This window comes from Balaenoptera ricei, chromosome 9 (genome assembly GCF_028023285.1).
Source record: "Balaenoptera ricei isolate mBalRic1 chromosome 9, mBalRic1.hap2, whole genome shotgun sequence".
Taxonomy (NCBI): domain Eukaryota; kingdom Metazoa; phylum Chordata; class Mammalia; order Artiodactyla; family Balaenopteridae; genus Balaenoptera; species Balaenoptera ricei.
Window position 1 is genome coordinate 21,621,431 of NC_082647.1, and position 19,181 is coordinate 21,640,611.

General features: G+C 41.6%; 2 protein-coding genes across 4 annotated transcripts in view; one reads left to right on the forward strand and one right to left on the reverse strand.

The window, feature by feature from the left end:
• The window catches only part of PODXL (podocalyxin like), a 43,902-nt gene extending 36,716 nt beyond the window's left edge, over positions 1-7,186 (forward strand). Inside the window, exons 5-8 of the mRNA XM_059933364.1 lie at positions 984-1,131; positions 1,343-1,404; positions 1,674-1,841; positions 2,930-7,186. Of these exons, the coding sequence (XP_059789347.1) occupies positions 984-1,131; positions 1,343-1,404; positions 1,674-1,841; positions 2,930-3,127 (576 nt within the window). The 3' untranslated portion in view covers positions 3,128-7,186. The remainder of the gene's footprint in view (positions 1-983; positions 1,132-1,342; positions 1,405-1,673; positions 1,842-2,929) is intronic.
• A 3,131-nt stretch (positions 7,187-10,317) lies between these two features.
• MKLN1 (muskelin 1) overlaps positions 10,318-19,181 on the reverse strand; it is a 361,821-nt gene continuing 352,957 nt past the window's right edge. For all 3 annotated transcript variants that reach the window (XM_059933366.1, XM_059933367.1, XM_059933365.1), the window contains one exon: positions 10,318-19,012. In XM_059933366.1, the coding sequence (XP_059789349.1) occupies positions 18,891-19,012 (122 nt within the window). In that variant the 3' untranslated portion in view covers positions 10,318-18,890. The remainder of the gene's footprint in view (positions 19,013-19,181) is intronic.

Genomic DNA, 19,181 nt, shown 5'->3' on the forward strand with positions numbered 1-19,181 from the left:
AGCCTTTCCTCCGGCTCTCTTTTTGGCTGAAACTTGGCAGGGGCGTGTTTGGTGGTAAGAAGCGTTCTTTTCCTTTGCTGTGAATGGAAAGAGGAAAGCCCTGGATCTTTACCTGGTAGCAGGTTGGGGAATTAGTAAGCCTAAGGAAATTCCAGGTAGAAACCCAAGGGATGGTTTGTGGGACAAGCCATATGGAGTCCTTTTCTTCATCTCAGTACCCTTATTCCAAACTCTGGTCAGAGACACATCAGTTTGGGGTGTCTCTGGATGATGTGGCAGGGCTGGGTAAAAGCTGCCCACACTTTGCTTCCTCACCCTCAGCCCTAAAGCCAGCCAGCCACACTCTTCCTGCTGAGAAATACAGAAGACTCCCGTCTAAGACGTCCTCGTGCATCTTTAAGATACTCCCAATTTCCCCTGTGCAGTGATGGCCTCGCCTTTCTCCCGTCAGCCTGTTTATGGTTTCAGGGTCTTAGCCTAGGGAACGGGCACATGTGTTTCGACTTTGGGATGGATAACCTTGAGCTGAGAGCCAGGGCTTCCCCTCCTGAGGTCTTTGAACTCAGCATCAAGGGCTGGTAAATGGTAGGTTCAGAGAGGACTGGCATCTTCCCCACTGGCAGTGGCCTCCTCAGGTCCTTCTGGGGAGATAGATGATGAGGGGCAGGAGGCCGTGATCCTTAAGGAGCTCTGAGGGAGAAAGCAGCACTAGGGCGAACGGTCTTGTTCAACCACGATGAGATAAACAGGATAAGGAGACTAGGGGGAGAGCTCCACGTGAGGCAGAGAAGGCTGGCCCAGGAGGACAGCACCTAACTCACCACTCCTGGCAGGCCTGGGAATGGCACCAGCTGTGGCGGGAGAAGGGAGTAAGTTCACAGGCGGCAACAGCGTTCTCCTGACCTTAGCTTCCAAGGGTGGCCCCACAAGCCTAGGCTGCTGTCATGATCCCTGAGGAATTACCTGTGCTCTCTCCACAACAGAATGCGACCGCTTCGAATGACAAACTGGTCACACTTTTGTGCCGAGCAGCGAAAGCCTCCTTCAACCCAGCTCAAGATCAGTGCCATATACAGCTGGCACCTGTTCCAGAAATCCAGGCAGTGGCAATCAAACAAATCACTATCTGCAGTGAGTTGAGGGCCGGGGGGGGCGTTGAGGCCTGTGTGGGGTGGGAATGGGGCAGGAGGTGCAGGAGCACAAGGATGGGTCAGTTGTCAGCCCCTGGCCACCCGAGAGAGACACCACTCAGGAGACTGAGATTCAGGATGTCCTCCTTTGTCCCTTACCACGTCACTCTGAGCTAGACCACTGAAGCGGCATCTCTCCCTCTCCCCCCCAGCAAACCTCTTTCCCACGGACGTTTATGAATTGCTGAAAGACAAATGGGATGACCTAAAAGAGGTAAGTGGATGCCCCCCATGTGCTGGGACAGACTGGGTCAGGAGCCTGTTCCTTGGAAGTCCACGGTTCCCCGGGTCCACTGTCTCTCATTGTCAAGGAACCTCTGATTTGCAAGCATCTAGAAGATAGGAGGATAAGAGGGGACAGCAGGGTGGTGGAATGGGTTCCCCCCAGACCCCGAGTGGAAGAGCTCATAAGTGAATGGGAGTTCTGAGAGAGGGTGACCCGGAACCTGTTTTCTGCCATGTAACTTTCTGCTTCCTGGCCAGGTGGGAGTCAATGACATGCAGTTTGAGGGTCAAGGACCACCAGAAGAGACCGAGGACCGGTTCAGCATGCCCCTCATCATCACTATTGTCTGCATGGCATCCTTCTTGCTCCTGGTCGCGGCCCTTTACGGCTGCTGCCACCAGCGCCTCTCCCAGAGGAAGGACCAGGTGAGGACTTCGTTCCACTAGCCAGGAAGCAGTCCAGTTCACTGGATGACTCTCACCCCGTTACTCCCATATTGGAGAAAAGCGAGGGGGCCATGGGCCCTTTCTGATAGGCAGAGGTCATCCCTTATAGGAAATGGAAACTTGCCTGGAAAATTAAAGAGGCAGCGTGGTGGAAGGGAAGAGCATGGGCTTTGGAGTCAGGAAGACTTGGGTTAAGCCCTAGCTCTGCCTCCCATTATCTGGGTGACCTTGAGCAACTCATAATCTCTGAGCTTCAGGTTTCTCATCTGCATAGTGGGCATAATATCCACGTTGCAGAGTTGCTCTGAGGATCCATTGCTATAAATGGGCTGAGGCATACCTGTCTAACCAGAAGTTCTTTCATTTACCTTACTAGAATGCCCTCATTACAGTTCCACCCTGACCCATGGTTCTCAACCCCGGCTGCACACTGTGGAGAGCTTAAGGAAAAAAAAACCCCATGCTTAGCTTCCTCACATACCAATTGAAACAGAATTTCTGGATCAGTATATTTGTCAAAAGCTTCCTGGGGGACTGTCCTGTGCCACCTAGATTGTATCTTAGGTAAAAATGGAGAGAAAGTACTCTCTCTAGATAGTTCCCATCTGTAGCAGAGATGGCTAGAAGTTGTGCTGTATCCATCTTGCTCAGACTTAGGAGGTCCTCAGTCACTCGGCCAGATGAAAGTGATTTTCTTACAGTTCGTTCCAGTTCAGTGCTGCAGGGTGAGGAGGGTCCTGGAGAGGAAGGTTTGGTGGGGAAGGAATGGAGGAAAGAGGAGATTGGAAGACTCTGGAGGACAAAGTCCATCTCCAGTGATGTCACGGATTTGCCGCCAGGGCAAAGGTGAAGCGAGCTGGGCATTTTAGGATGTGGGGCAAGTTCTTATCTCAGACTAGCCCCGAGGCAGGCCAGTAGTCAGGAAGGCCTCCAGGACCACCTATTGTTCACCTTAGCCAAATCGGGGTTCCTGGATTATAGGGGTACAGGTGTAATATTAAGGCTAGAGCAAGGCTAACAGCCCTCAAATATTACCCCCTTTTCTTGGGTCATCTCCCTCACTCTAGCAACGACTAACAGAGGAGCTACAGACGGTGGAGAATGGTTACCACGACAATCCAACCCTGGAAGTGATGGAGACCTCATCAGAGATGCAGGAGAAAAAGGTGGTCAACCTGAATGGAGAGCTGGGGGACAGCTGGATCGTCCCTCTGGACAACCTGACCAAGGATGACCTAGATGAGGAGGAAGACACACACCTCTAATCAGGTCTGCTGGCGGCCTCCGACGGTGCACAGAGCTCCAGCCCAACCACCTCAAGTGCCATTTGGACAGGGGAGGAAAATCCTTCCCCTTCAAGGGAAAGACTGGGGAGGGAGAGCAGACTCGGAGGGTTCTCTCCTCCCAATCCCCACAGGCCTTAATTTTTCCCTTTTCAAGCTGAACAAATCACATTCTGTGTAGAATCCTCTTGTAAAATAACCCACTAGTGCCTGAGCTCAGTGCTGCTGGGAGATCAGGAAAGAGCCATATAAGGGACTTTAGAGACCATCTAATAGAATCCCTTCATTTCACAGATGAGATGACTGAGGCCTAAAGAGGGTAAAGTCAAGGTCACACAGCCACTGGGTGACAGAGTCAGGATGAAAACAGAGATCCTTCACTCAGTGCAGTGCCCACTGCCACCATGCCACGCTGCTGTGATCACCTATGCCCTCCCTCCAGAGCTGCCCTGGGCAGGGGGGACGAAGCTGCCAGTCAGTGGATGGGATGGAGGGGAAAGCAGGGCCAGACCCTGTCGCAGTGGGATCTGATTACTTGAAAGGGTAGGTCCCGTTTTCTATCTCCTACGCCAGCCTTGTCTGCCAGTGTTCCTGTCCTCTTTGTTCTCCCCCCTCTGTCCTCTTTGTTCTCCCCCCTCCCTTCACTCAGTTTTCACTCCCACTCTGTCCCAGGGCCCCTGGGACTAACACAGGTCATTCATGATCTTGAACCCCTTGTTCTGGAGTCTAGTTTCCTGGCATTTGCTTATGAGATTGGGACTGACACAGCACACAAGGTTCCCAGTGTGAACAGGTCTGCACATGGGTCCATCTATAGGTGAAGAGAGAAAGGGAAGCCTTTCCTCCCAGGATGGGTCCCGGCCCACCTCCAAGGCACTCCTTGAAGAGGCTCCCCGAGTGCTGCTTTGGTCTCCCATTCCCACCGGGGACTAAGGTCTGCAGCAGCTATTGAAGGCAAGGTGTTTCTATTTCGTTGTCACTGCTCAGCCGATGCGATGGGGTAAAGACCCCAGCTCGGTCATCCCCGAGATCCAGCGTGAAAGAGCAGCTTTAGGACAGAGCTTCCTGGTGCTCTGGTGCCCAGTCAGCAGAGAGGTGTCTGAATAGACAATCGATTGAAACAGCAGGAAGGATAGGCTTCACTTCCCATATCATAGGAAATTCAGGGGCTTTGCAAGTTGCTGAGAGTTTTTGTCTTCTGTGTTTTTTAATCCAGAACTCTGCTGCCAAAGGCCAAAGCTCACATCGTTGAGACATTTTCAGTTAGATTCCATTCTTCTGTGCACAGGGCAAGAAAGGCCTAGACGCGTGGTGCACTGCAGGGTGCATAAGGGGCAGCCCGGGGTCCTGGCCTTCTATTCCCAGTGACCTCTCACTGTCGGGGCACGGAGCGAGCACTTGCTGTGTCCCCTCCTCTGTCTTCCTAGCGGGGCTGGCTGCCCAGCGCTCCTGTAGGTTCTGGTGGCATCTCAGGGAAACTAAATGCCGACTGTCGCCCAGCGGAGGGGTTTTGAGGGAGCTCAGCAGGTAGCTGCTACGTAGACGGCAACTGAGGACTGGGCATAGCGAGGTTTCATCTGATTCTCTGAGAAGGAATCCTGTGTGGAATTTTGAACTCTGCCCATGTGCTCTATTGTTCCTGGGCATAAATTCCCTGGAACCTACTAGGAAGATGCTTAGGAGAATGAAAATGGTCACTTCAGGGCAAAAAGCCAGACCCCTAGAACCTAGGGGCAGCCTAAGCTGCAACAGTTCTGATAAAATAGGCTATCTGGTTTGGGATAGGTTATTTTTTTAAAGGAGAGGGTCTCAAGAGGAAGATCTATGTCCTTCCTTTGCTGCCTAATTCCCTCTTCATAGCCTTTAGCCATTTGATACCTAGGAGAAAAGGAAGGACAGAGGTTCAAGTAGGACCCCTGAGTTTCCCAAGAGCTAGAAAGATGCTAAGCTAACAAGGATCCTAAAGTATTTGCCCTGATTCTCTACTATTTGGAGGTTGGCAGGATGGAGGATACCAGTTTGAGAGAAAAGAGAAGAAATACTGTTTCACTGGGAAAAGATCTGTTTGCTTCTTTCCTACCCAGCATTTGGTTCTTTCTACCCATTCTATCGTGGCCACTGTGGGAGAGGCCAGACTAGATTACTCCTTTGCTGATTCTGGGTCACATTCCAGCAGCTAGGTTTAGACAGAGAGAGCAAATATGTCTCTGCAAACCAATCAAGAGCAAATATGTCTCTGCAAACCAATCAAAAGCCACAACCCCCAGGCCACTTGGGGAGAGAGATGGTGAGTGGCAAGGACCAGAGAGTAAAAATTATGCTTGGTCAAGAGGAATTAATGTGGCTCTGTCCAGAGAGAACCTTGAAAAGCTTTGGGCTGGTTCAAAGGTTCCTTCTTTAGATGCATCCAAATTGTATTGCTCCAGCCTTTTAGGGCAACTTGCTTTGGCTTGCTCTTGACACTAGACACCTATATCAAAGACCGTTATCACCATGTATCTGTAAAGGTCATCTTCTTCCCACATCTTTACTGGGTTCTGATGCTATCTGGTAATTCAGATTCTGGGGCTGAGAAGAAGAGAAGAGAAGAGGACCAGGAACTCAGCATGACTTGAAACAAGTTATGCCATAGAGAGATTATAAACTCTATCTCAGTGGCACACTGGTTTCCCTAAACTTCATAAAAGACCAGAAGCTATGAATCTGATGACTGGACAAAATCCAGTGGGAAGCACACCGTTACGTGAGTGGGGAGAGACGCAGCAATGCTTATGAATAGGGTACAGAATATTCTTTGCATCGTAGGACAAAATACAGGTTTAATCTAGTCTAGACACAAGATTCTTCTTTCTCCTCTTGATAAGGAAAGCTAGCAGAAAGTTTATTTAAACCACTTCTTGAGCTTTATCTTTTAGACAATATACTGGAGAAACTTTGGAAAGCAAGTTCAAGCTGATACACATATACGTATTTTTTGATAATGTAAATACAACAGCCAAATGTTAATCCACCCGGCACTGCTCTGAGTGAATATACTTTGAAAAACCATTTGTTAGCTAAGAGAGAAGGCTTTTCTTCCCCCTCTAAACAGGAATGTAAATGTCTATTTTACTGGAAATAAATTTTTGTTTTTCTTTGATGAAGAATGAAATATAAGACAGGCTGATGACAAAGTGTCTGTCTTGCAGATTGGGCATTTTTATTTTTAAATATGATCCTCATCCCCTCTCCGTAAAGTCCCAGCATGTTACAATAAGGGTTGGAGTCAATACGCACTGGTTGGAAAGTGACTCTCTAGTCATAGGGAGAGGGTTTTAGAACCCAGTCCAATCTTCTTTTTTTAAAAAAAAAACAGAAAAAGAGCCTGAAGCCCAGAAAAATAAAGTGACTTGGCCAAAATCACATTTAGTGACAGAAACAGGCTTAAAACCTGGGTTGGAAGACCGTCCAGTGCTGTGTGCCTCAGGAAAAATCAACAAATTAAGGACTGCTAATTAAGGGCAGGCACCAGAATGACACAAAGGACAGAATTCCCTTCTGGAATCTGCAGCAAGGCTAGGGAGAGCATGAAGACAAAAATAGGAACCTTACTGGTCTTCTGTACTTCTGAGTTATTTAGGTCTAAGACTTAAATGAACAATTCTTTTCTGCTAAGAAATAAGTTTTGAATGAGCTTTTACATATAGATCTTCTGAGTAGGACTAAGGATCAAAGGGAACAAGACAGGGGAAGGCAGGGGGGCAAAAGTAAAGCAATGTCTTTCATCACTGTCATTAGCTGATTCACTCAGGTTTGGTGAAAACCCAACACTGAGTGAAAGGAGGGGATTACTATTTGCTCTGGGTCTTTTTTAAAATTAGTGAATGTTAAACAGTTTGCCCAGGAGACTGGGGGAGCATGTGTCTTAGTGGACAGGGGTCTAAAGTACACTGGAATTTACTGAGAAACTTGTTTGTAAAGACTGTACTTAATTATTGCCGTTTTCTTACAAAAATATATTTTGGAAAATTGTATACTGTCAATTAAAGTGCTTTTGTCTAAGCTGGTTCAAGTCCTAGTATTTTGCTCTGATTGGCTTCCATTCGGCACTTGTGCACGAGGCTCATCATTGAAGCCCCTGAGGACATAGTGCAGCAACCTCTGCTCTTGGTTATGCCTCTTAACTAGGCAGGTCCAGACACAAAAAGAGAGGGACGGAAGCCGAAAGGAAAAAGGGGATCCACAAGTTCTCCAGATTATCTCAGGCTGCTCTAGTGATCGTAACTGAAAGGGCCTCATTTTCCCTCACAACAGTTTTACCAATGCTTTACCCTCTTCCTTCCCTCTATTTTGGCCTCAGATAAAATTGTGACTCACCCACCACCAAAGATCCCAAGGGTGCTGCTGAACCCTGGTCAGGTATGAAAACACTGGTGTAGAGACAAGGCAAATAAAAATACAAAAAATAAACAAACGATTCTGTTCTGGCCCTGTTACGCCAATAAAAGGATCTGTTTACTTGTCAGAAGAAGCCTCTGCCTGTCCCTTACCTGCAGACATAGTGAAGATGAAGGAGGTTCAGGAAAGGAATCGCTCAAAGACGATTCTGATTCTCTTCATCTCCTGGGGTGGTATTATCTATTTACATGTTTCTGCACTGCAAGAAGAAAACTTTATCATTCCCGACCTGCAGAAGGGAAACTGTCAGGTGAATCTGGTTCACATTCATAGTTGGTATACAACAGTCTCTTCTTGCCTGGCATCTTACAGTTCACAAAACATTTTTACACATCTTATTTAGGAACTGTCACCACTCTACCAATAGGGGAATTGGGTACAGAGATTAAGGATTCTCTTTGAGATCACACAGCTACTTAAATGGTACTGCTAGGCCTTGAATCTACATCTTTTCCCTCTTGAGTCCTACATTCTTTTCTCAACACCACATTAATGCTCGAGTTCCAATAACAACAAAAGTACGTTTCTAGAATGCAACTACTGTTACAATATGATTTTCCCTTTATACAGCAGTTCTGAAAGCAGTTAACATCCTTAAGGGTGGGCCAGAGGTATTTTGAGGTTAACTTCAAGAGTGTGCCAAGGATACAGAAAAGAGTACAAGCACCAGGAACTCAGGCAGGCCTCTGGCCATGCTCGAGGCACACTGTTCTGAGAATGACTCATAGTTTATCATGGTCACAAAGACCTAAGACTCCATTCTTTTCCTGAATAGGTCATTCCCCCTGCTCCCTGCCCTGCCAACCAAGAGGCACTCTCAGTTGTCATTTTTAATTTGTTATGCCTCTGTCACTCATAACCCCCCCATTTTACAAGCTCCCTCCCAAACCACACATTTATTTCGAACCCCAAGGGAAAAAGATAAAGAACAGGACTGGCTACTATAATGAAAAGGAATGATACTGAGATGGCTAGTTATTTTTCAATGACCTTGGCATTTTATAGATTAAAAAGTCACTGGGATCCTAGCAAACAGGATCTGCTGCCAACACTTGCTTAAAACTAAGAGAGAAAGGCAAAGGGGTTGAGACTGTGCCCAATGCTACACAGAAGTCACTGGTGGATCTGGAAATAAGCCTAGGATTCCTGACTCCTGCCCTGGGTTACCCATCCTTATAGCCCAAGTTCAGAGGGCAGGTATACAACATGTGCTACAGACATTACCAAGTGTCCTAATCTCCCCTTTTAGGTTTTGCCAAACATCAAACTTACTAGCACAGTGGTGGCCAGACCACTTCTACTATAGCTTTTCTCTCTTTCTTCCTTGTAATGTTTCTGGAAAGGATATAACTGAAAGCCTTTGCTTTTCCTAGGTGAGAGCCCAATGGGAGGAAAGTCCCCTGTAGGTCTCGACACTCACTTGACGTGGGAGCAGCTGGCATCTCAACTGTGTTAAATACAAAGCCCTCTTTCCTTATTGCTCCCTTCCCACCAGATGACAAATACATCAAGGGAGAGGAGGTGATGACCCACATTTCCATCCTTTTGAGTTAGTTCTCTGGAGGATTAACCCAGGAAAGGCCAATTCCTTACCTTATCACTGCACATCGTTTTCCTGTTTTGAACACAAAGAAATGTTACTTATGGGCCATGCTCAAAGCACACTCTAGAAATGAAAGCTATGCAGTAAGATGGATTATTTGATTTGTAAAGTGAGAAAACGTAATCCCTACTTTGAATAAAATCACTTGACAACTAACTTACTGCAGAATGCAGGGTCACACACAAAGCCAAGAATATGTAAATCAGATCAGGAGATGAAAAGGGCCAAGAGGAGAGCTCCTTGTTATTGAGAGTCCGTCTGGAAAGCTCACACAACTCAACCCGGACAATCAATTATCTTTGTTTGGCATATTTCTGAGTTTATTTTTTTCAAGGTTCAGCCCTTAAAATTTCTTTCCCCTTCTTTGGGGACAGGGATCCAGAATTTTCCCAATCTCTGCAACACCTCCAGGTTCTCTCTCTTTACTATCTTTTCTACAATTAATTTTCTATTTCAGTTCAGTTTTTTCTTCTAGTTCCTATCCTGTACAAGGTATGACCCCCCTCAAAGAATATCTGGGAAACACAAGTCCAAATTTACAAAACAGATGAAATAGGACTGGTCATTAATAGCAGATTAAGAAAACACCATTTTATGAAATCACTTACCAGTGCTTTTTTTTTTTTTTTGATTGATTGATTGATTGATTGCTATGTTGGGTCTTCGTTTCTGTGCTAGGGCTTTCTCTAGTTGCGGCAAGCGGGGGCCACTCTTCATCGCGGTGCGCGGGCCTCTCACTATCGTGGCCTCTCTTGTTGGGGAGCACAGGTCCCAGACGCGCAGGCTCAGTAGTTGTGGCTCACGGGCCCAGTCGCTTCCGCGGCATGTGGGATCTTCCCAGACCAGGGCTCGAACCCGTGTCCCCCGCATTAGCAGGCAGACCCTCAACCACTGCGCCACCAGGGAAGCCCACCAGTGCTCTTTAAAAATGGAAACTTCCCCTAGAAACTTTGTAAGATCCACCAGAACTTCTTTATTTCAACACTGTCTCAAAGAAAACAAGGTCTTTCTACAGTACATATTGTTTGCCTGAATAAAAGTCACCTTTTTGAGGGAAAAATATTAACTGCAAAGTATGTAAACATTTAAAAAGCTGACTTCAAAAGTAGTTTTATGAAACACAAGAGACATCTTGTAGTGTCCATATATAACTTTTTATTAAGAAAATGAACAAAATACATTCTTTCTCCATATGTACATTACATACAACATAATTCTACAACTGCAATTGTTCAGCAGATCACTTATTTTATTCACAAAGCAGTGTTAACACATTCACCAAACCTGGGATCAGAACATTACTTGTACTAAGAAACAAAACAAACAAAACCCTAAAAAGTCCATACAGATAGGGCAAAAGTAAGATAAAACAGAGAGGATGATGAGGGGAATGGGGAAGATTACGGAACACACTCCACACAGCCCAACGACGACTTAGAACAATAATGATGTTAGGGGACACCTGATGCCCAAAAACATTTCTGTTTAAAAACTACAACTAGCTTATGCCAGCTGTTTCAGATTTCCCTCATGATTTCCTTTCTGATTTAGGTACTTGAGGATACAGAAGAGGAGGGTAAAGGAAGGAGTAGAACCCTGAAAGGCTGCAGTTTTTTCCTTCACATATTAAGAAAAGGATTCTCATGAAATATAAAACTCTAAATCTTAGCTGGTAACCAGAGAAATACATTTTTTGGAGAGACATTTGCCAAGCACAGTAAGGGAACTCTTGTTTCAAGGACTCCTTATTTATATACTTACGTTCATTTCATCTGTTTTGCTTTGCTCTTCTCTGCTTTTCCTTTGGCCTTTGAAAAGTACCTCATCCTTTTTAGGTGTGAGTTTAATTATGGTTATATTAAAAAGTCCATCTAAACAGAAAGCTCTTCATGGGTATGAATATGCTCCAAATGTCTATCATGGTGCATAAAGGGCTTAAAAATTCAAATTAATCTTAGAGATAAAATTTCCAATGACCTGAACAAGGCAGATCCCTATAGCTTTTGGGTAGTATCTTACATCTATAGTTTAGGCTTAAAAGATACATATCAACAGAATTATTTTCAGACTGTTTGTCTAGAAAAGGGCAATGCTTTAAAGGAATATAGTAAGGGTAGAGAAAAATGCTTGCGGACAATGAGGAATGGCTGTCAAAATTTTTTTTTTTTTTTTTTTTTTTTTTACTTTTTCTGGCCTTTACCATGTTGGATAACAGAAGGAAGTCAGGAAAAATAAAATAAGTAAGTCTCACCGGTTAAATACTAGTGGCTTTCCTTCTTCACACTTAGTAATTTCCTAAATTTCTATGATAAACATTTTCATAACTACAAAAATCAATAAATGTTATTATTTATTTAAAAGTCCCATAAAAGATGTTTAACACTCTCCAACTTTCAGATGAGCTGGATGCTGTGACACCATGTTTCCAGTCCAGGAGATGCTCTAACAGAGAAGGAGCTATCCATAGCGTTAATAAGCAGACCCAGAAGGACAGACAGAGTCTACTGGCTACGGATGGAGCTGTACCTTCCTCCTCAACCTAATTTGCAGTCCAACTTTGGTTTTGAGGATCTATCTCTACCTAAAGGGATCTCAATTTCAGGCCAATAAGTATACACACACACACACACATACACACAGACCCACCCCATCTTTCCATTGAAAAGGTGGAATCATGTTTGTTGCCAAGAACAACACAAGAAAAGGAGGCCCTAAGCTTTCCTGTACTCTTCTTCTGAGGCTGCAGACTCAGCTGTACATAGATTTTGAAGTGGTGACAGGGAAGAAATCTCATTAAAAAGAAAAACCTATCTCCATAAAAGAATCTGCTCATAGAAAAATGTCTCATTATTTTGCAATTTCTAAACTGAGCTATATATTAAAGAAAATTAATACTATACTATTTAATTCATTCAATTCAAAAGACATTTTATGACAAGTCAAAAAAGCAAGCTGGCTTGAAGAATAACACAATCACAGCATATCTTGGTCAGGCTAAATGTAATGCTTAAGAAAGTGAGTCCACTTTTATTTCTCTAAATGGGTGGTTTACAATTGAGGGAGAAATCAGTTTACAACTGGTCACCAAAATCATTTTTCTGGGAAAGGAAAAAATATCTCAAAAAGGAGACCATGTGCATGACTTTTAAAAACATATACCTTCCCCATAGACGACTACTTGCATTTAAACTTTTGGACTTTGATATCCTACTATCAAATTTGGGGTTGGGTAGACAATTACTTTAATATGTCTTATAACTTTCTATTCAGTGCTCTTACAAGTATAGTTAATCTGTATGTGTAAAATTAAGCGAAGCCTTTATAAAGGTGCAAGTACCCTAAGACTTCTAAAGTAGACAATTAAAAAAATGTAAAGTTAGTATGCTAACACATATATATGGAATCTAAAAAAAAAAAAATGGTTCTGATGAACCTAAGGACAGGACAGGAATAAGGACGCAGATGTAGAGAATGGACTTGAGGACACAGGGAGGGGGAAGGGGAAGCTGGGACGAAGTGAGAGAGTAGCACTGACATATATACACTACCAAATGTAAAATACATAGCTAGTGGGAAGCAGCTGCATAGCACAGGGAAATCAGCTTGGTGCTTTGTGACCACCTAGAGGGGTGGGATAGGGAGGGTGGGAAGGAGACGCAAGAGAGAGGGGATATGGGGATACATGTACACATATAGCTGATTCACTTTGTTATACAGCAGAAACTAACATAACATTGTAAAGCAATTATACTCCAATAAAGATGTTAAACACAAATAAAAAAAATATATAAAAAATAAAAAATGTAAAGTTATACATCTCTGTCCTCAGTTTTCCTTTTTATCTTAAGAAGGAAAAAATAGCAAACTACAAGGCAATGTGATAAAACAGTCACTTGCCAAAATCTGATGGCATGGTCCTGATGGTATAAGATCCTCTCCTTTGTTGCAAAATGAATTTATACAGCTCTGCCAGTTGCAATGGAATTGAACTTATTCTAAATACCTTCTCTAATTTAATTAATCACTTCACAGATGTGGAGGAAACCTAAAGAATAAACCAAAATTATTAAATACTTCTACTGCCAAGCCCAGAACTCATGTATTTCCTGGAAAAGTAGAATAAACAGAGACCCTTTGGATTATGTATAATTAATTTATTTTAAAACATGGAAACTAAATTGATGTCAGTTCAATTCTGTATGGGTTAGAAGTTAAACACGAAATGCCAATTTTCTTCCTATTTTAAAGGGTTAGAAAATGAACACCAACCAAATGACACTAGCTAAATTGTAACAAAGCCTTTCTTGAGATTTGTTAACAAAGGAGAGAAATTAAGCTCAAAATTGGCTACTTGAGTAACTCCTTAATCATGCACACAGGCCTGTTCCTATATCACACAGTGTTTTTCCTTCCTGCCAATTAATTTGGCATTCATTAAGCACTGAATGAAACTGAAGAATGATGATCTCCTTGGGCTGGTATTTGCATGGCAGACAGCTCAGATATCCAAACTAACCGCTGTGAATGCTAGCATCCCAGATGGTACAGAGCTGTGTTGCAGCAAGAGCTTAAACTCCATGAAAAAGCAAGTCCCCTGGGAGCCCCAAAACTGCATGTTAAAATGTTTTATTGCTGGTTTTCCCTCTGAATCCTTATCAAGGAATTGGCTGTACATAAGAAACTGCTCACCTAGTTTAAGAGCTAGAGCCCATCACACTGGGTTTTCTGTTTTGAGATCTCTATCAGCTACTTGGGAGACAGTGAGGAAAGCAACTAACCAAGAAATGCTGCTTTCCAAAGACTATTCAGAACTGAGCTTTGATCCCTCTTGATAGTCTTCTTCTCAGCACTGCATTAAATTAATTTAGGGTTAGAAATGAAGAGCTTTCTTTCTCATTTAGATCTGTGGACCTTCAAATCCATGAGCAAAAAGCTCCTATTTTTCCTTCTTTAACATACCCTCATTCTCCTCTCTAGCTCTGTTCCTGAGGTTCAATACCTCCAAGTGAAAATGCCACAGACAGGCAAAACAGAACATTGTGTACAAATGTCTAACATTGTGTACAATAATTCATTGAGACTAAACAGCAGATAAAAAGGTAAAAAAGAAGACAAATTAGTTCATAATTACAAGTGATGCCTTACAACTGGTCTACTTCCCTACTAAACATTTCTCCCTTTTTGTTGTTGACCCTATAGCTCTCAGATAACATCCACATAACATTCTGTTTTCAATCAAGCTAGGCAGTGTTTGAGGACATGATAGTATATATTTGTAAAAATTATTTCCAAATAATGACTATTGTGGAAGATAAACTAGAACTACCCTTTGATTTTCAGGTTTTTAAGTTCTGAATTGGGATCCAGTTCAAGATCTATAACTTGAGAGTTCTACCTAACAGAAAAGACATAGTGATATGGTTTCCCACAAGGGCATCTCTCTCTGCCCCATGAGAAAATCTGGTTTACTATAACCTCTAATGACTCCTTAGGTTAAGTGCTATAAATCTATTGTCAGAGGATTTAGCTAAGAAAAATAATGGAAACAATTCACAGTATTTGTGGGATAGGAAGAAATCAAGGTTTAAAAATTATGTATAAATAAAATCTCTTAAGATAGCGGTTTTTTTGAAAGATAAAAAGAGCATCTGGTGAAGAAATCAATAAACTACAATCATGAGTCCTCCCCATCAAAACAAATGGTGGTGACATCATTCAGCTGATCTAGGTGGCTCCTAATTAATTATTTCAACAAACTTTGAAACTTCCATCTTCAACTGAAATACCTCTAGACTAGAAGTTTTGGGCAGCCAATGTCATTTCAGCAATAATACAAATCACAGGGACATGTAGGCCATAGTCAAAAATCACAAAAGAATAATGTTATTTGACTAATAAGGAATACAAAAATTTTGAGTGGAAGAACCCAAAGATCTAATCTACAACTACTGTCATATGCAGACCCTCTATGATTACCCCTCTAATAACTATGAACTTTTTCTGAGGGAGCCTGCATATCTTAGATTAAGGACTATCTTAAGAATTTAGAAGTTAGTGAAAGTTCAGGCCAGAATTTCTGCAAAAGGATGAAATTACATATGAACATGTATTTTTTCAGAAAAGAAGGGTTACAAAGGGAATATTTTTTACAGCTAGATGACGTTGTTTAAAGTACACATTGTAATGATCCTCTCTCATAGAAATCACTTCAAACCACAATTCTCAACTGCTTTGCAACATTCAATCAGCTAGAGAGTTAACACAACATTCACCCAGGAAAAAATTAAATGACCCACAATTATCCAATGAATTTCATATTGTGTTAAGAATAATTATAGGGTAACTCCTTCCATGACACTGAGTTTAATTCAGAAAATAAAATCAGAAACATACTCCTTTCTAAGTGCTTTCTGATTCATTAAGCATCATTCTCAATCTCTCACCAATGATTAAGTACCTCAAACTAGTTTTTGTTTATAAATTAGATTTTAAAACTGTTTTATTACATGAAACTCTGCTAATGTATCTCTAAATAGCACTTTTAAGGCAGATGTGAAAAGATCCACTAGAAAGATAAGCTAGCAAACCATTTATATTCAAGACATATTTCACCAAAGAATGCAGTTTACAATCTTAAACAAATCACTGAGCTCTAAAGCCAACAAGCTTTTCTGTGATAAATCAGTATATTAACTTTCTAATGTTTTCTATCAGTTTTTACTTATTAGACATGGATAAGTCAGTTTTAATGAAAACCAGGTCTGAAAAGACAATCTTGCTAAAGGTTAATACTGTCTGCTTTAGCACAGAGTTAGGCACCCAAATCTGAATTCCTTTGCTTCACAGGAGATTGATATATGTGAATTAATCAAGCTGGCCACATGAGGTCTCTGTCATTCCACAAAATGCAACTGCATTTTGAAAGTATCTTGCAAATCAGATAATTAATTTCTCATGAGGTATAAGCACTGAAAATGTTAGAGATCTAGTTTATTTCTAGTTTAAATTATTTCTAGTTTATTATTCTGGAATAATATATTCCATGGAAAAAGGAGAAATGGGGATGAAACTGAAGCTAGGGATAGTGACACTGAGCAAACTGTACCCCACTAACTAATGCACTAACTAATGTTTCAATCTGGGGCTCACTAAGCTAGAATGAAAGAATTTTTAAGTAGTAAAGCATAGATATTTGGCTAAACAATGTATATAAATACCAAATTAGATTATTTAAATTATAATATAGTGCTGGAATACTTGGAAATACATGTAGCTCCTCACTAAATATATAAACAAGTTTCATATCAGGGTTCTGATGTCGAAAGTGAGCAATGTGTCAATCTTGGTCACGGATATAATGAAGCCTACATTCTCCTTGCAGTCATTACATTACCAGCAGTGCCTCATTAAAGCCCCAGGGTACAAATTTTGACTTACCTAGTCAATAACTTCCTAAATACAGTCTATGTCACTTAAGCAACACTGAACAGTTTGCTATGACTCAACCCCATTTAAACATGTTAGTGAAAAAAAAAATTCTGTTAAGTGAAGAAAAGGGAAAAGGTTCCACTTCAAGTGAGGAAAGATGAAATTAGAACAAGCATGTTTAGAAAACAACCAGTAGAGAGTCAGAGAAAAATAAGAACAAACAAAATCACTGAGTTCAAGAACTGAGTTTCCTCCAAATATGGAATCTAAGGAACGGAAAAAAATGACCAAAAAAAGCACTATAAAAATAAATGGTGGAGGGAAGCAGAATTTCATTTGGTTATGGTTTTTGAAGTGCCAGAATTCACAGTGAGCAAAACTAGAGCTTTTACATTTAGAAATTCTTATCAAGTTCTTTCCTATCAACCTGATTCCATGAAATGAGTTCAACAGGCTACAAGGCTACAATATTAGCAATATTAATATTTTATGTTCTTGACTGTCAGGGAAATCTTTTAATGAAACTGCCTAAGTATGTAGGCAGATTCTATTTGCTCACCCATAAAGTCAACTGGTTATTCTGCAGCTACACAACTTGGTACTTACTGAATTATGTACTATATCTTTCACAAGGTAAGGAACAAATCTAATTGTTTAATAAATCACTACTGATTGCTTTGGGATGCTTGGAAAGCCAAGCAGTCCAAGATTCAAGCCTAGGACTAGGACAAATATACTTCTGTCCTTCCCCCAAAGACGTGAAACCATGCAATAATGACAGACTGAAGAGGGACCTCAAAGTCTCATTCCTATACATGAGACTTTTCAAAAGTGCAATTCAATTTCTTCTTTCTTTGGTGAGGCCTAATCTTGCTATTCGGGGACACAGTAAATTCTCTAAAGTCATTCACTTGGAAGAGCCACTGGACTGATGGACATTTATTATACTTAGCCTGCTTTAAGCATGGTGGGTATCAGTTGCATACAGCACACTTTTTGAGCAAATGTAAGCACTGGCCAGGTTTAAATTTCCTATGTTGCATTCCACAGCACCTCATGGAACAATACATACCACCACTCCTCACAAAAAAAGGAACAGTGGAAAAGCCCATCTGCCTTTTAGTTTAATAAAAAATATTTGCACCATTATTTTTCTTTTTCTCCATTAAAAAAGCCTGGTCTATGTGTTTAATGAAATGCCTGTCAGCTGTATTCCACTGGACAATTACAAACCATTATTCTTTAAAATATCAGTATATAGAAGCAGATGTAGGGGGCTAATGTGTATGAAAATAAACAAAAACGTAGCTCTGGAACCCATCCTCCCAAATGAAAATGCTATAAAGAGATAGCACAAGGAAGAAATCGAAGCCCTGGTCCTGCACAGCTCTACCAGGGGAATGAGTCATTTTCTTCCAAAATTACTACAGAGATATCAATGAACATGCTAATCACAACTAGAATCCTCCTGCTGGTAATTTTGAGAATGGCTCTTAAAGGTTCTGAACTATATTCTCTCCTCAGTTTAAGGTTTCTGTGACTCAAAGCTTTGTAATACCCACTATAAAATATATCATTATAGAAATACTATATACCAATCTCAGATAAGTGTGTGGATCAATCTCAGGTTTCACTTTTTAGTTCTATGACAAGGAGCGTAAATTAGAGCCCTCTGTTCCTCCTACTGTTTAATGTAATACAAGACTCTAGTCAACGGAGACACATATATCACTTAAACATACATCAATTGCCCTACAGAACTATATACTGTTAAGAATGAAGAGGTAAACAAATGATACATATCACTTACAAGCAGCTGTGTGATTCAAGGTAAAGTGAAATGGGAAGAAAGGAGAAAGAAGAAAGGCCAAACAACCCAACAACAAAATTCCAATTCTTGTAGCACTGAGTCTGTGAACAGTGCTTACTTGCCCCAATTTTATAAAAATGAAATAAAAATCAGAAAAGGGTATACTGCCTGATTTTTTCTTTTATACTCATGAATTCTTAAAAGTTAAAGTAATAAAATATATATATATATATTTAAATGGAAAGTATACCGATTTCACTTTATTAGCCTAATTTAGGAATGGGATGAGGACTATGGGGTTGAGGTCAGGTGTGAAGGAAGAGGGTTAAAATTTGTGACAGCAAAGATCCCTTCAAAATTCTGGTGCAGTCCTCAGTCACTGCAGCCTAATTGTCAGTCAATAGAGTTGAAATCCAGAATACTGAAAGCAGACTCCTGTGCTCCATTTCTGTCCAGGTACTCTTCAGTCACAGTGTGATGAGGTCCACCAGGTTGCCTTTAGGAGGAGTCATGCTGTCAGGAAAGAAATTTACTAAGGTGTCAAAGAGCTGAGTTCTTTGAGCATAGGTGTGATCCACATCGGAAAAGCCTGGTGAAGGAGAGATATAAAGAAACTCATCCACTGTGTTTAAAACTCAGCATGTAACAGAAAAGCTAGTTGAGAAAAGCAGCAATGTATAATGGAAAAACCAAAACCAAATCAGGCTTTGAAATCAGACAGACATGGGTCCTGATCCCAGTTCTACTACCTAGCACTG